Source organism: Odocoileus virginianus, chromosome 7, assembly GCF_023699985.2.
Source record: "Odocoileus virginianus isolate 20LAN1187 ecotype Illinois chromosome 7, Ovbor_1.2, whole genome shotgun sequence".
NCBI lineage: Eukaryota > Metazoa > Chordata > Mammalia > Artiodactyla > Cervidae > Odocoileus > Odocoileus virginianus.
In genome coordinates, this window is record NC_069680.1 from 53,714,209 (window position 1) to 53,731,268 (window position 17,060).

At 37.4% G+C, this 17,060-nt stretch overlaps 1 protein-coding gene across 2 annotated transcripts in view; it reads left to right on the top strand.

Moving 5' to 3' along the window:
* The window catches only part of REEP3 (receptor accessory protein 3), a 100,262-nt gene extending 89,675 nt beyond the window's left edge, over window positions 1–10,587 (top strand). For both annotated transcript variants that reach the window (XM_020895514.2, XM_070470723.1), the window contains 2 exons: window positions 6,281–6,426; window positions 7,130–10,587. In XM_020895514.2, the coding sequence (XP_020751173.1) occupies window positions 6,281–6,426; window positions 7,130–7,186 (203 nt within the window). In that variant the 3' untranslated portion in view covers window positions 7,187–10,587. The remainder of the gene's footprint in view (window positions 1–6,280; window positions 6,427–7,129) is intronic.
* The last annotated feature ends 6,473 nt before the right edge of the window (window positions 10,588–17,060 follow it).

Here is a 17,060-nt window from a genome sequence, read left to right on the forward strand (position 1 = left end):
TTTTTTCACATGTAAGAAAATTATAGTTCAAGGCTCAACTGAGAACTAAGATCTTCAGGACATTTCTTATTAGTGTCTTATTAAGTCCATAAAGTACAGGGCTACTGGATCTTTTTTTTTTTTTTCCCCAAGTAGAAGTTTTCTTTTGAAGTACACTGAAAATCATTCTTTATAATTAAAACCAACTTGAAAAGAATAGTTGCTTCTTATAAAGAAAAAATAATGAAATTTCTTCTAAGTTCTCCCTAGAATAACTTTAAAAAAATTGGTGGCTATTATCTAAAAAGTAATAATTAAGTACTGGCCATTGAGTAAGGTACTAATGCCTTTAAGAATGAGTAAACTTTGAACCTTGAATCATCATCCTTAATACTTTAATAATGTAAAAGTAGCTCCTAATATAAGGCATTTTCTTAACAGGCATTTAAAAAGTTAGGTGTACTGACATTGAATATGGGATCTGCTATATATATTTTGCTGATTTGGACCAGTAATCTGAATCCTTTATCAGTAGTTGATTCATAATTATACCTTGAAATTGGTTAAGAACTATATTCCAATTATTTAAATGAAAACAGGATTATAAATTTGAAAATCCATGACACCATTTTTACGGGATCCGTCTATTAAATTTAAAATGCTAAAAAAAAAAATAAAAAATAAAAAAATAAAATGCTGTGACTAAAATATTTTAAGATAACAAGGTTCTCATTAGTTCTTCTGTTGAATTTTAAACCGTGAATTAAAATAACAAGAAAGTTGGGAAACAAACAGTCTCATACACTTTTTATGAATGTTTAATGTATAACAATCTTTTGGATGACAGTCTAGTAACAATTATCAAAATGTATTCTCTAACTCAGCAAGAAACTTCTAGGAATAGTCATAAAGAAATAATCAGGCAAGTGTGTTCATTTTATTGATGTTTATAGTAACAAAATATTGGAACAAACCAAACTCCTAAGAGAATAGTTAAGCAAAAGGGCAGCTATTAGCAATGAAAAATAATAATGTCAGTTTATATTGATACTTACTGACATGAAAACATATCCAGATTGAGAGGGAAAAACAATAGTAATGAAACAGTGTGTTTGTTATGATCCTGTACCATAGAGGCACAATAGACAGATGGATGAAATGGATTAATATATGTAAATGTATTTTTAAGATTTATGTATGTAGAAGACAGTCTGAAAAGGTATTATGAAAATGTTAACAGCATTTAGCTCTGAGTTGTGGGCTTCTATTGATTTTTTTTAAATTAACCCATTACTCTTAAAATCAGAAATAAAACAACTCTTCTTCTTTTATTAAGATATTCATTTTCTTATATCTTAAATTTTTTTCTATTTTATTTACTTCTAAAATTTCTTAAGAAAGAAAGCAAGTTGGTAAGTTTTTCAGTGTGGAAATTATATTTACATTGCAAAGTCTGTTTACTAGTTCATGTAATCAATACATTTATCTCAGAACACAAGCAAATTCAACTGTTTGAGAAAGTAGTTCCCTCTTAAAAGCTAAATGGCTTGCTCTGAGCAGTTTGAAGTTGGCTGATCAAGAGAAGTCTTGCTTTGATGAAGTTATTCTAGTTCACATGTTGTCACTATGGGAAAAAGAGCTACCTCCAAATGCTTTTTTGTAAGAAAATAGACACCTTGAACATGATGTTCACTTCCTTAGAAAGAACACCACATTCTCATAAGTGGAAATATTTTTTTCTGCAAAGAAGCTGCTGCTCTCATATTAGTTAAAAGTGCTTCAGTATCATTTTCAATATGCCAGCAGATAAAGGGAGTTGTTTTGTCTTGTTTTCAATGCTTTATATATTTATTTAACCCTGAAGATGACCATGCAGGTTAAATATTTTTATCCTTGTTTTGTAGATGAATAAACTGAGACCTAAGGAGATTAAATTACTTATAAAGGCCACATACTAAGTGACAGAAATGAAGTATCCAGGGTTCTTCATCTAATCCTCTCTCTTTTTACTTTATGAAGAGACTACATACACTTAGTGAGACACTTGGGCTGGAACAAGGACTGCAAAGAATTCAGCAGGAGGGGACCTTAGAAATGCTTTTAGTCAAAGAAGGCCAGTAAATGACATCCCTTCGTGCCCATGGCAGACGTTGCTAATGGATTGCAGCACTTCCCATCTGGCCCAGAATCGCACTCAGCATAGCACCCCAGACAGCTCTTCTGGCTCAGGGGTGGCATTCGTGTATTAATAGTGACCTACTCATCTCCCACCTGCCTCAGCACCTTACCAGATAAGAAAACTGAGGCCTAGAGAGGCAAGACTCACTCAAGTTCTTACAGTAATTGTAGCAAGATGCTCACTCGTTTCTCCTCTCGTGGATCCAGGGCTTCTTCCAGCATGATAGCTAAGGCTTCCTCCTCCCAAGTCAGACCTTCCATGATTCTGCACTTACATTAATACATGAAACTGCTTCACACATGCCTGGTCTTTGCTAAGTGCTGGATCAGTATTGGCTATTATTATTATAAAGGGGTGGGAGGGAGGAGAGACTTAAAATATACCAATTCTAAGATGTGCACGCTATGAATAAAACCTGGTCAGTCCGCATAAGCGCTTGCTCGTTTCTTACAGTGGTAACAGGGCACTGGGTTGAAGCTGGCCAAACAGCTGCAGCCTCAGGCCTCAGGGCCCCTGGCAACACAGACTTCTCATTCTTGGGTTCCCAGTCACTGCCCCTGAGGAATGTGCGTGGACAGCAGCATTCTGAGGACCTTGTCCAGTCTAGATTGATGATGGAAAACGGCTGACCGTAGCATCACCTTTGTTGGCCAGCAGCACCCCACCAGCTTCACCTTGCCTGGACTTTGCAGACCTGCTCAGCCAGCTTGCTGGGTTCCTGTTCAGATAGGGCATCTAGATTTGGGCTTTTCTCATAATCTCGGGTCTTCTTCTGTACCAAAGACTTTAAAATTCTTGGACAACTCTGATTAATACTATTTCCACCATGCACATCAGAATTTTCATAATGCTTATTTTCAGGCTTTTAAGCGGAATAGAAAATGCATGTTTTAGTGAAGATATTTGATTTGACTCCTTTCTTTTTGATGCAGTTTAATCTTAATAACTTGCTAAATTAAGCTGGTCAGCTTCACCTCCTAACAAATCCCAAGCTTGGCTACTTTCTGCTCCATCCTTGGACTCCATCACTGCCGACTTGTACTGCAGTAACCGCCCTGCCTCCAGTCTCACCACTTATGATTCATTCTCTAAAGTACAAGAAGACTCTTACAAAGAACCAAAACCTAATCATGTCACTCTCCTGCTTAAAATGCTTCAATGCCCTCTCCCCTTTGTTCTCTGATGAAGTCCAAACTCAGCAGCATGTGGTGTATTAGCTCCCCAGCCTTGGCACCCCACTGCTTCCGGTGCTGGGTGTATAGAATCACGAGCCTTTCAGATTCAGCCTGGCCACCACCTCCTACAAGAAGTCTCCTCTCACAACCCACTTCCCTTATCTTCTATTTATAGCATTCATTACAGATGACTGTCTCCTCTACTGGACTGTGTATTTCTCAGGGTAGAAAAGGACAGTTATGTCTTTTTAACATTGTATCCCCCATAACTTAGTGTACTGCCTCACACTTAGTAGTATTTTAAAAATACTTGTGAGGACTTCCCTGGTGGTCCATTAGCTAAGAATCTGCCTTCCACTGCAGGGGACACGGGTTTGATCCTCGCTGTGGGAAGATTCCACAAGCCGTGGGTCAGCTAAGCCTGTGTGCCACAAGAAGAAAAGCCACTGCAATGAGAAGCCCATGCACCACAGCTAGAGATTAGCCCCTGCTCTGCTGAAGTCAGAGAAAGCAATGAAGACCCAGCACAGCCAAAAATAAATAAACAAATTTAAATTTAAAAATTATTTTAAAAACTTGTGTAATAATGAATCAATCTATCACTTTCCCTAAATTAGTTGAAATTAGGAAACAATAAGATGTATATATACGTGTATATATATAACTATCATTTTGAGTGAAATTCCAATTCCTAATCATATAAAATGAGAGGTAATTAAAATCACAAGGGCCATGTTTGCCTCATCTTTTACCTTAGAGAACTTTTTGATCACAGTTTCCTTTCTAATTCTTTCCTTGATTCCTTATTCTGTGTTTTACCTTAGTTTTATTATATTGGGATTGGGAATATTATATAAGCAACAGCAATAGAAAAATCTAGATGTGGCAATCTAAAATAATTTTTTTCTGGTTTATACAGAAGTAATAAAATTTTTTAAATAAAAATTTGGCAATTTTTTTAAGAAAGAAAAAGCGAAGAAATTTAAAATCACTTAAAAGCCCACTTTCAACAGATATTATGGTTTCATTTTTGTTTTTCCTTCCTTTGTTTCTATGTTTACATTTTTCATACTTAATACTGTACCAGGGGGGTTTTCCCAGGACTACTGACCCTACTTCCTCTCCTAGCCACACTGGCCTCCTCACAGCTCTTCCACAAAGTTATGCTTCCCCATGACCCAGGGCCTTTGCATGTGCTGTCACTTCTGCCTAGCACACACTTCCTCCAACTGCTGCAGGAAAGCAAAGGATCTTGGCCTATGTAATGACTGATTCTGCTTCCAAATCCTTCCTGATTTCTAGACCAGAAGTCTGGCAGCATAAAATTGGACTTCCTTAATATATAATTATGGAGAAGGAAATGGCAGCCCACTCCAGTATTCTTGCCTGGAGAATCCTAGGGACAGAGCTGGGCTCTGTCCAGCCTGGTGGGCTGCTCTTAATATTAATATTAAATATTAATATTAAAGATGTTTATCTTATTATGAGACCCGGAAGCTTAATCACAACTCTTCATGGTTTACTTAGTAATGCTCAAGTTATTCATGTCCTGTGAGAGCAGATGAATAAACAATTTATTCAGTGTACTTTTCTTCACATGCAAGAAGTCCATCTTTGCCCCCTCCTGAGCCTGATACCATCCAAAGAAGGTAGCTATGCTCCTTACCTTTATTAAAGTAGAATTTGAAACATAATGGGGCCTTGTAAACTCACCCCTGTCCTTTTTTTTCTTTTCTTTTGACCTCATCCTGTGGCTTATGGGATCTGAGTTCTCTGACCAGGGATGGAACCTGGGCCCTTGCAGTGAAAGCCCAGAATCCTAACCATTGGACCACTAAGGAATTTCCTCACCCCACTCTTTATAATCTACTTACTATTCCCCAGTTGCCTTAGATTTAGGCCCCTCTCTTGCTCCATCCAAGCAGTGGTTCTCAAAGTGTAGGCCCCAAACTAGTACCGAAGCACCACCCGGGAACTTGGTAGAAACGTAATTTCTCAGCCCAACCCCAGGCCCAGCAATGTGTGTATCAGTGGGTTCTCCAGGTGACTCTAATATATTCTAGTAAGTTTGTGCGTTAGCACAAGTTTATTGAAATTCTAATAAGCTTTGAGAACCACTGCTTCAGGAATGGGAGGGAGTATTCTCCCTGAATCCCGTTCTCAGGGTGCTCTCAGAGTTCCTGACAATAACCAGCCTGGCTGCCTGGTTATTTGCCTGCTGGTCAATGTTAAGTCCTCGCTGCTACACATAGCATCCTGTTAGCACACCCACATGATCTCTTACTGACCTTCCTAGTGCTGGCTGTTTTCTTTGAACTAACATCAGTCATCGTAGCCTGTGGTGTTTCTAATTACTGTAGCCTGTCTGGCTGGATTTTATCTTAGCAGCTGCAACACTGTTGGTTTAACTTCTCTATCACCTGCCCCCAGTGAGTTTATCTTGCCGGAAGTTCTATTCCCTTTGGGTCTTATATGACTCCTTAAGTGCACGCTACCAAATCTGGTCTTGACAAAAGGACCCTAAGTTCCTAATTAAAGTCAAAGGTACAAATGACAGACCAAAACACATTATTGCTTAGGTAGTTTAGAATTCGCAAAAAGGAGAAAGGGCAGGAAGAGACTTTTCACTATGTATCTATTCATATTCTTTGATTTTTGAGCAAGATAACTGTTAACCTACTCAAAAATATTTCTAATTATTCTGAAAAATGCATAGTAAGAATAGGAATTGCCAGGGGAAACTTCCTGGAAGAAATGAGCCTCATCTAGACTAGTGCACGGGGTGAAGATCAACAGCGAAGGGCAGGAACCCATTCCAAATGAAAAAAGGGAAAGGAGTAAGCAGACAACCGCAGACTGTGCAGAGAACTGTGGACAGACGGGGTGAAGAGGCGGTGCTGACTGGTATCCTTTTACTAAAACATGCTGATTTTCACAACTCATCTAGGTTACGGAATTCCACTGAGAGACGGAGATGAGAAAACAGATGAAGAAGCAGAGGGGCCATATTCAGATGACGAGATGTTAACACACAAAGGGCTCCGAAGATCGCAAAGCATGAAATCTGTGAAAACCGTGAAAGGCCGAAAAGAGGTGAGTCAAGTGTAGAGAGCTGTTTTCCTAATGATTAGTATTAAGAGATTTCCCTGCTGCATGTTCATTTAGGATATTAATGATCCCTAAATGAAGCATTGAAATGATACAGTACGGGTTATATTTAAAATTATTTATTCCGGTCAGATGGATTAAGATCTCTGGCAATTTAGAAAATGATAATAAATTCCTAGTCTTTCACTATAAGTGGAAAACAATATTCTCACGTAGCAAAATCAGACAATTGATGGGAGTACCCAGTACCAGCCCTCACATATATATAAAGAAAGCAGCTAACAGTATCAAGTACATAGTTTTGTTTTAAACCGACTCTATATCGGGTTTAAATAGTAAAAGTTTATTCATAATAATATATTGTCTTTGTGCCCAGAAAGCAGTGGAGGATTTCAGTGAAGGCCTTAGGTCTTTGTGGGCAGTGTTCATGGACATGTACCAAACAAAGTGTAAATAATAACAGTTTACGTTTTTATTTATCACTAGCGATAATAATCTGTGCATATATGTAACACAATACCGACTACATTTTGGAATATATAGATAGTGCTGTCTTTTGAGTGCACACTTAGAAGACAATTGATTCTCTATGTCAGGAAAGTTTAAAAGTTATTACTGTGATGGTGATTATGAAGTCCTATCTAATTTCAAAATCTAATTCATAATGATAACACATTTCTCTCTTCAGGTGCGGTATGGGTCACTAAAATACAAAGTAAAGAAGAGACCACAAGTGTATTTTTAGCCATGTAACATCAAGTATCCCAAGACAAATTATGCTAATACATCAACTTGTTTTTCTAACATCATATATTCAGGATGTATCCATTAAAACCATTCTTTAAATTGTGGTGGTGATAGGGTTTACTTTCAATTTAAATAGTTTTTATTTCTTTAACAACTACTTCCAAATCTTGACTACTAAAGGTAGTTATGCAAAAATAGATAGATAGATAGATCCGAAATAAAAGAAAATTGTGTTATCTGTTGTCCGATTCTTCAAAACATTAAGTGCCTGAGATATAAGGTGAAACACAGATTCACAGTATACTTGAAAGATGGTTCAAGCGACATCAGCCTTTGTGATTTTGTATTGTGTTTACCTCCATTTCTGTTGTAACTATCATATGAGGATAGTAATTAAATAGGCTTCTGATCCAGCAGTGATAGAACAAGGGTATAATATAAAATATGTTTTATATACTTTTCAAATTTTTACTTTGTTAATACTTTCTAGTTTTCCCACCATCCACTGAAAGTTTTCAAGACAACTATTTGAAAACCAGGTATCTACATAGCACTTTCATTCCTGACTAGTTTTGCACACTTGAAAATTGTTTACGTATTTTACAACTATACATTTAAGTTTTATTAACACTGTCTTTACTGTTATTTGTCATATTCTGACTTGTCAAATTTATGCCTTGAATTATATCATCTCTTTTCTTGTGAGTTTCATTAGTTATATTCATTTAATTTTAATAATAAAAAATAGAGCTCATAGTTCATTTTCAACTATTTCTACATATCTTTCATACAGATAAGTTCTTTAAAATTTACCAGCTTCCCATATTTAGTTCTACATTGTAGCTGAATTTAGCATGTTTTTGTTAACACTGGTTTCATTTTCAGCTTTTAAAAATGGTAGCTTTTGTGAAATGGAATCAGAGACCAGTATAGCAGGTAGATATCTTCTAATTCATGAAATTAACCAACAACCAATCTATTCACAAGCTTGGCACTGACACGGGCTGCTGATTTATAAATCTGGCATTGACTCTACACACTTGAATCATTTCACTTCTGGCTGAGATAATTTCCTGAAGATCCATGCCAATGCAAAATACAAATGTTGTTAATCTTACGTATTAGAAGTTATTAGAATGGATTTTAGAAAATATCGTGTTTTTAATCCAAGAGATTTTGAGTTACCAAACTTTGAAGCTTTTTAAGTGGCATAGATAACTATGCATTATGAACCCCAAGTCAGTATATTTCTGATGATGGTTTTAGTAACCAGTACTCAAAATTGTATCATTATACAAATCTGTATGATTATACTCTTTCATATAATTTACTTGATTATTCTGTTTACCCAAAAGAAAAAAAAACAATGAGAGAGATTTGTGAGATCTTTGACCTTTCTGCCTTTCAAGAAATGAAGCCAGCTGGGAGTGTATATTCAGGACCCACTCTGAGTGTTGGTAAAGAACAGAATGTTTACTCAGGAGTACCTTACTATAATTCATACATTTCTCTTCATGCAAGTCTTAAAATGTCTTCCAGATTATCTGTCTTCCAGATTATCTCACATTCTCAATAAGTAATACCATGTAAAAACTTCATTAAATTTATTTTCCCCCAAAGTTTAATTCTATGAGTATCTTCATCTATTTTATCTGAACTAATTCAAAATTCCTATGAATTCTGGTTATAAACTCTGGAAGAGAGTTTAACGCAGATTGCCTAGGAACACTTGACTTCCCAATATAAATGCTACATGTGCCATGCTTACCTTTCCTACACAAGGGCAGAGTCATCTCAAATTGCCTAACAAGGTCATGTAAGTGACTTTGTATCAAAAACATTACTTTTAGGGGCTGATTTGCACCACTTTATTTTATTTAAGTCTAATTTCTGTATTAAAAATGGCTATGCTTTAATTATCGTAAACTCACAAATACTGTCCTAAATTGGAGGAATTATTTATCCTTCTACACTGCTAGAGTCAAAATGTTTAACCAAGAGCAATACTAGTTTCAAAGAGATAATGCAAATCCTTCTATTTAATCGTGTCTCAAGGCTTCCTCTGATATATTTGTTATAACCTTCTGTACAGTCAATGTCACTTCGCTGTTCTATCATTTCTATTCTATCCTTTCATTTCTTACATTTTGCTGCTTTTCTGTGTGTTTTAGCATGCTTTCATTTGAATTTTGTATAATAAACTTGTACGTCTTTGTTTCTTTTAAGGTGGAACAGGTCATTTTTTTGTTTCTCTGCTTTTAAGTCTAATTCTTATAAAAAGAGGTGTGTTTATCCCTAGACCACAGTGCCTTGCATCCCACCACCACCATTTGGTGAATGGGCATTAGATGCTGCACAAGCCTTTAGAACACTATTTTGGTAGCTATTAAAGTTTATCCAGAAACTGTACCTGGTGTCTCAGTTTATTGTCATTCAACTTGTTCCTGAATATTAACTATTTCCAGGGTTTGTTTAGAAGGAAGAATTGATCTGTTCTTTAGCTTACTGTATTTTTTTTCTGGTGTAAAAATGAGCCAGAAATAAGCCTTATTGCTAAGTAATTATTTAAACCCACATAATCCCTGCATAAGATTCCCTCCACACACTTTACTATATGTATGTGAATTTGGATAGAAAATAATGTTGTCAGCATTACCAGTTTTAAATACTTGACTATACAGATTGATGGAATAAAATTATTAAAATATTTTCAGGGAACTTAATCCATATGTCACCACCAAAGATTTCTACAGTGTTATAAGGTGTGTAAATGTTCCAAATTTCTGTAAACATTGGTTAGATAAGAGTTTTTTTTTTTTTTTTTTTTTTTGGAATAACACAGTTTGTACTCTGGAATGCTTGAACTTTTGTGTTATTAAAAATAATACAACACTATCTTAAATATTAGTAATTTGTATTTTTAATTGGAATAGGCTAAATTTTTATTTTGATTTTTTTTATCAGGAAAAATAAGTTAATATGTACTGAAGAGCAATTTCCTATGTTTTCTTCTGTGTAAGTTGATTCATTTAAAAGCAACTAGGTAAATTTTGAAAAGATTATTGTGGTATGTAGTGTGTGTTTCTTAGTAAACATCACTTAAGAATAAAGCTTTCTGAAAGGAAAGTACAACTTTTACTCTATTAATGTTTTTAAGATTTAATCTTTTGGTAGTTTCCTACAGATTTAATGTATATTAACCCTTTAAACATTGACCACGAATTAACATTTTCTCTTATAACACCTTTTAAGTCTATGTACTTTAGTAGTTAAGAGAAAGCAGTTTTGCAAGTTTTAATCTCTTTGTAAAAGCTATCTTTAGGCCCAGTATGAGGATAATTTTACAAATGTGTTTTTTGAAAACTTTAATATAAAATAAACTCATTTTACTAGTGATAACTTGTATTTTTTTTTTTCTGTGTCAGAGTGTTTATGTTAGTTTCCATGAAATGATATTATTTATTACTGTGTGTCTTGATTTAAATAATAAACAATATATACACACACTTAAGATTACAAGTCATAGAGCAAATTATACAAATCATATACATTCTTTGAAATATTGCCATGTGCAACAATATGGATGGATCTAGAGAATATCATACTAGGTCAGGGAAAGCTGAATATTGTATGATATCGCTTATAGGAGGAATGCAAAAAATAATACAGATGAGTCTATATTCAAAACAGAAACAGACTCACAAACATAGAAAACAAATTTATGGTTCCCAAAGGGGAAAGGGGGGACATAAATTAGGAATATAGGATTAACAAATACAGACTACTACGCATAAAATAGATAAGCAAAAGAAGTTACTGTATGGTACAGGGAGCTATATTCAATATCTTGTAATAACTTACAGTAGAAAATAATCTAAAGCTATATATGTGTGTCTAACTGAAAAAAATCATACATTCTGGAATGTTCATCCATAGAATTACAAAAGAAATAACTAAAATTTGGATGTTAGAAAAAGAATATGGGAAAAAACAGCTAGTACAGAAACCCTAGTCATCGATTTATATTGTTAGCTGTCTCAGACACAAAATATAACACAAAATTCAATTTTATGTATCCTGGAAATGTTCTAGGGTTCCATCTGTTTTAAAATCAGATGTCTGTCTGCCTCACATTTAAGCTTTAGAGAGAAAGCCTGTGTTTAAAAAAGTTTCTTTGTGTTATTTCATTATGATATATGATGTGTTAAAGTATTGCCAAATGGAGTTATATTTTCATTTTTATTAGAATATATCCCCTTTTGATGATCCAAAGAAGTCAGAAATTTAAATAAAAATTCAAAGAACACAATTTGTCAGTGTTTTATTCTCCTTTTTTAGTAGTTCACTGTTCTTGAGAAAGAGATTCATGGAACAAAAATCATGTCAGACTGATTCATTGTTCTCTGAAAAACAGTCTGCCCTTTTACCTACCCATCAATATTTTATCCTTGAAACACTCTCCTTATAGTCTCTTTTTGCTAGCATTTTTAAAATTGCTTTTTATAAGATGATGCTTTGAATTGAAATTTTAAAGCACAAGATTGATAACTGTCCATAAGTGTAGGATAGATACTGTGTTCAAAAAAGCAGGAAAAGTATCCTATTTACTCTTACTTTACCTGCCAATCCCAGTTAAGGACAAGGGGGAAGAATAAAAATATATGTATATGGTATTTTGGCACTATGTGTAAATCAAATTAGCATAATTTTTTCATTCATAAATATTCCTTGAGGGTCTGTTGTGAATGGTAGCTCTGTTATGTTTCTGCACAATGCCTATATCCAAGTAGGATAGCATAACAGTTAATTTAAGTACAATGATTCTTGCTTTAAAAATAACAAATTCACTGTTACCAAATGTTTGGATTGAGTATTATTTATGCTTTAATTTATCTTAGGCTATTGAGTACTTTGGTTTCTCTCAAAGCAGGTTTTGGTGTTTGGTTTTTGTTTTTTAAATTCTTGGTTCTCTTCTTTCTCTTACCTCTTACATCTGATACATTAGTTATTCTGACTCCAAAATATATATTGAATGTGACCATTCACCTCCCCTTCATTTCCCCTAGTTTAAGTCATCATCATCTCTCACCTGGAGTACTCAGAGCATAACTTTTATTTAAGGCAGCATTTCTTGAAACTTTACTACATTTTTTATAGCCTTGCAAATTTTTCAAGGTGACTTTTAACCTTGAGTTCCATAGAACCGTCACTGTCTCTTATCTTTTCAACTATATCATTGAGAATTACAGAGAAGTTTGTGAAGAGAGAAGGAAGGTAAAGAGCAGGAGCAGATAGTTTTGCACATCAGCCTTGGAAGAGAAGTTTTTCTCTTCTAAACGTTGTTTAATGCTGAAATTTAGAAAAGGTGAATGAGAAGAGTCGATGAAGTCAGGTTAGAGTATCTGATTTATAATGCATTTGACAGTGCTATCTCAATGTATTGTGGAAGAGTTTGGAATAAATATGGAGATTTTTTTCTTCCTCAGAATGTTTGACTTAACTTGTTACTTGAAATTTGAGTCCTGTAACAGATCATGGTGGTGCCAGGAGTCAACAGTTGGTATCTACTGATCAGAGTTCTCCAGAGGAATGAAACCAGTAGTGAACCAGCGCAGGAGCCTATGGTCCTTGCACCCTCACCACATCCTCTGCCTGCCTTGTGTCTGTGGAAAACTTTAGTCAGAGTAAGTTTAATCAGAGAAGTGAGAAATGTGGAAACAAAGGAAAACAGTCAAAGGGGACTAAACAGTAAGAATGCAGTCACTGAGCATGGCCAAGGACCTTTAGCTCTTTCTCAAGGGCCCTAGATAATATTCTGAGCCATATCCTGTGAGCTGCCTTAGAGCCACTGAAACCCCAGGTGGGAGAAATTAACTATATGATGACCAGACTGCACCCAGGACATGAGCTGCCACAGTTCTAAGAACTGGCCACAAAGAAATGGGAACAAACGGACCCTGGAACTGAAGATTAACTGAACCTAAAACAAGCAAGGTGATACTGGTCAGACCAATGATGACCAATCTGAAGATGACCTTAGAGAAGACTGTGCTGTTTCTGCATGTAGCTCTCCCCATCCACCCACCACCACCACCCCACTACCAACCCCCTCTATAAAAGCTCTCATCCCCTGCTTGTCAGGAAGGGGTTGGGGGCAAAAGTGGGCCTCTGGACAGATGTCCACCACCCACCGGTTGCCCACATCTGAAATAAAGCGAACTTTCCTGGCCTGTTTCCTGGCTTTCAGGCAAGCAACCAGACCCCACAAACTCTTTCAGTAACAGTAATATGTGTGTGCATATCTATATGTATTGGGCTGACCAAAAAGTTCCTTTGGGTTTGTTTTCCTGTAAGATCTTATGGAAAAACCCAAATTAATTTTTTGGCCAGCCCCCCAAAAAATATATATATAGAAAGAGAGAGATTTTAAGAAATTGGCTCATGTAATTGTGGAGGCTAGCAAGTTCAAAATCTGCAGGGCAGGACGGCTGACTAGAAACCAAGGAAAGAACTGATGTTGCAGCTCCAGTCCAAAGGCATTCTGCAGGTAGAATTCTCTCTGAAGGCCTTCAGCTAGCTGGATAAGGGCCACCCACACTATGAAGGATAATATGCGCTACTTGAGGTCTACTAATTTAAGTGTTAATCTCATCTATAAAATACCTTCACAGTAACATCTAGACCAATGCTTCAGCAAATGTTCCAGTGCAGTGATGTATCCATTGACACATAAAATTAACCATCATAGTATCCTTAAAATTAAGTTCCAAAGGAAACTCTATTTACCCTAAAATATAAAGTTGTTTGTCCGATTCAACATATAAAACTCCCAAATCTTGCATTTTGTTAGTGTATCTTACAAAGAAAGGGAATGTTGCAGCACACGCTTTATTTGAAAGAGAGAAATTATGCCTCATGAGGCTTGTGATGCCCTATGTGTTAGATTGTAATAAATAAGATGTATATATCATTTGTTTCCATACTTTGGGAAGTATGTCTGTTTTACAGATAGGGAAACCAAGACTCAACAGTGATCAAACCCAAGCACAATAATTGTAGCTTCAGATTCTTGTGTTGTTAATTCCGTTATACTTGGTTATCCTGGCTATCACAGAATACTTAAACAGCTAAGGTAGAAATGGTTCTTACCATTTCTGCATTAGATAAAAATTTCAGATTATCAGAAGATTAAAATGGATTTAAGTTTTTCAGTAACATGTAGTTAGTAGTAGATTGGGCTCTTTGGGTAACTTCGGCAAGGAGAGAAAGGATGCTTTTGAATTGAATAGGGAAAAGACCACATTTACTGTCAATTATTGGCTGAGACAAACAGGAAGAGATCTAAGAGAGGATGTCGCTCAGCCGGGTGGAGTATCCACTGAGGAAGCGCTTTCCTTCCTCACCTTCCCACCGGCATTTGCTCCACCACTTTCTCTCTTCAAACCACACCTTGTAAAGCCTTTTATGTGCTCTGTTCACAACAAGAATTTTCGTGTTGTTCCATACTAGGTTTTAACTAATCAAACAGAAAAGGGCCAAATGACTTTTTACACAGGCGATGAACTTCAGTCTTTTCAGTAGAAAGCAAGTACAGTGGGATATATAGCAGGCAACAGTTTCCCTGTGTTCTAGGAAAGTGGAACTGTATTATTTTTAGTTTACAACACGTTGTATAAAATTAAAGCTTGCAGGGCGCTCCCAGGGAGGGAAATTAGACAAAGAAAGGAAGATTCGGGGAGCTCTTTATTTTGCTATATTCTGAGAAGGGGTCGCAAAGGGTTGGACACGACTAAGCGACTGAACTCAAAATAGAACCCATTTAAAAAACCAAAATTTTTGAAGTATAATTTAATATTAAGCAACGTAAAGAAGAGGCTGTGGTTGTTTACCTTAGAATAACAAATCCTAAAATTAGAAAAGACTGTTGAAGAGGGGGGGAACCTTAATTTTGTAAACTTATTGGAAAAAGGTGGGGGGGGGGTCAGAAAAGCAAGCATACATAATTGTCTTTAAAAGAATATATATCTTCCCAAGTGCAAAGTAAAGTTATATAAGATCTGGTTGATATTTGACCTGACGGTCTCAAAGCACGTTAGACTGCAGCAAGTAATAATTGCTTCCTCATTTAGATTAGACAATGAGTTCTCTCTGCAAGCTGCTCTCCTCTAAATAGATTGTCGAGAGTAATTGAAACAAGTTATACTGGGAAGTGGAGTGACCGATTCCTCAAAGTGTGAGAGCAGAGCTATGGTAACCTCTTAAGCCTGGCCTTCATCCTGTTCCTATTTAGGGAATCCGCAGGGCAGCCCGCGAGAGAGTGCAGTCTGCAGCTCGCCAGCTTTATTGTTTAGACTTGAAGGGAAGGTCATATGCCCTCTTTGACAGAGAGGTTTATGGTCTCTCTCTAATTAGCAGCACCCTCCACCAGACAGACTGTTGGCCACATTCCAAGAGCGGGGTTTGGTAGCAGCCACTGATGAAGGAGAAAACAAGGTTATTTACCCTGTGACTGTAATTCTTGGCACAAGTCCTCTCTTTAAACTCAGACACGTTTTCTTTTGTTCCAACTTGCCTTTGGAATTTGAGTAGAACGTGAAGGGAGGAAAATGCGACTCTAGATCAATATTTAGTAGTGTAAGCAACCCGTATGTTGGCCTCGAATACTTTTTACTATTCTAGGGCTGGACGGTTCAACATCAATTACCACCCCCCCCCCCAAAAAGGCAACATATTCAGAGCGCTGCTAGTAAACGTAAATGCTTGAGCACATGCCCACACACAACCTCAGAAAAGGAAGTTAATTTGCAACATCTATAAAATAACGACAGTTTTACATTAGGACACTTAAGAAATCCCAGAGGTAAAATGTGATTGGGTTTAGCTCTCACTGGAGTGTTAAAGAAGAGTCCCGGGATTATATCTGGCTCGTTCTGTTCTGCCGGTTCCGACGAACGGTGGGTTAAGCTGATAGAAATGCTTTTTGGTTGATTTAAACCAGATGCTCCGACTATTTTTGTCCGGTTCGCAGGCGTTGCAGCACCGCAGAAGGCAACACTGCCCCCCTCGGCCGCCCGCCAACTGAGGGCGCAGGAGCCTAGTCTCCACCAGCTTTACCCTCGGCCATAAAAACCTTTTAAGTCCCCCTTATTATTCCAGGCACATTCCAAGGGAGTTGAGTCACAGGGTTCACTTGGCTTTTCTCCTGCTCTGAACTGCTTGTACCAGGTGGAATACGACATCCAACTTCGGAAAAGGCATCCATAACCGGTCAAAGAGCGCTTTAGGGCAACCCCCAAATGCAAGCCTACTGTAACTTCTTCCGCACCTGGCGTCCCATGGCCAGACCGGGATCGCGTGGTCAATACATCAGGGTTTTTCTTTGGGGAGTCCCATGCTGCTGCTGCCAAGTCGCTTCAGTCGTGCCCGACTATGTGCGACCCCACAGACAGCAGCCCACCAAGCTCCTCTGTCCACGGGGGGAATCCCACAGAGCTGCTCTATTTTCCCTGCGGGTTTGAGAAGCTCCGAAGGCTGGGCGGCCGAGGGGCAGGGGCCGGGTTGTAAACTTTTCCTTTTGGCAGTACTTTTTGGGAGAGTTTGGAGGCCTAGGCGGGATGCCCAGGGGGCTGAGGTTCCGCCGGCTTTTAAGTCAGCTCCGAGGGAAAACTCCCAGCCCCTCCCACGCTCGCCCAGACTCGCCGGCCGCCAGGCCCGAGCGGCCCGCCCGCGGTGGGCGAGTGCGCACATCTGGCCGCCCAGAAGCCACATCTGGAACGTTAACTCCCGCACCCAGATGTTCAAGGAGCTGGGGTAGTCCAAAAGCCCAAAAGGCGGGGCTACCGCGGCTGCAGCTCCTCCCTGTAGCCCAGACA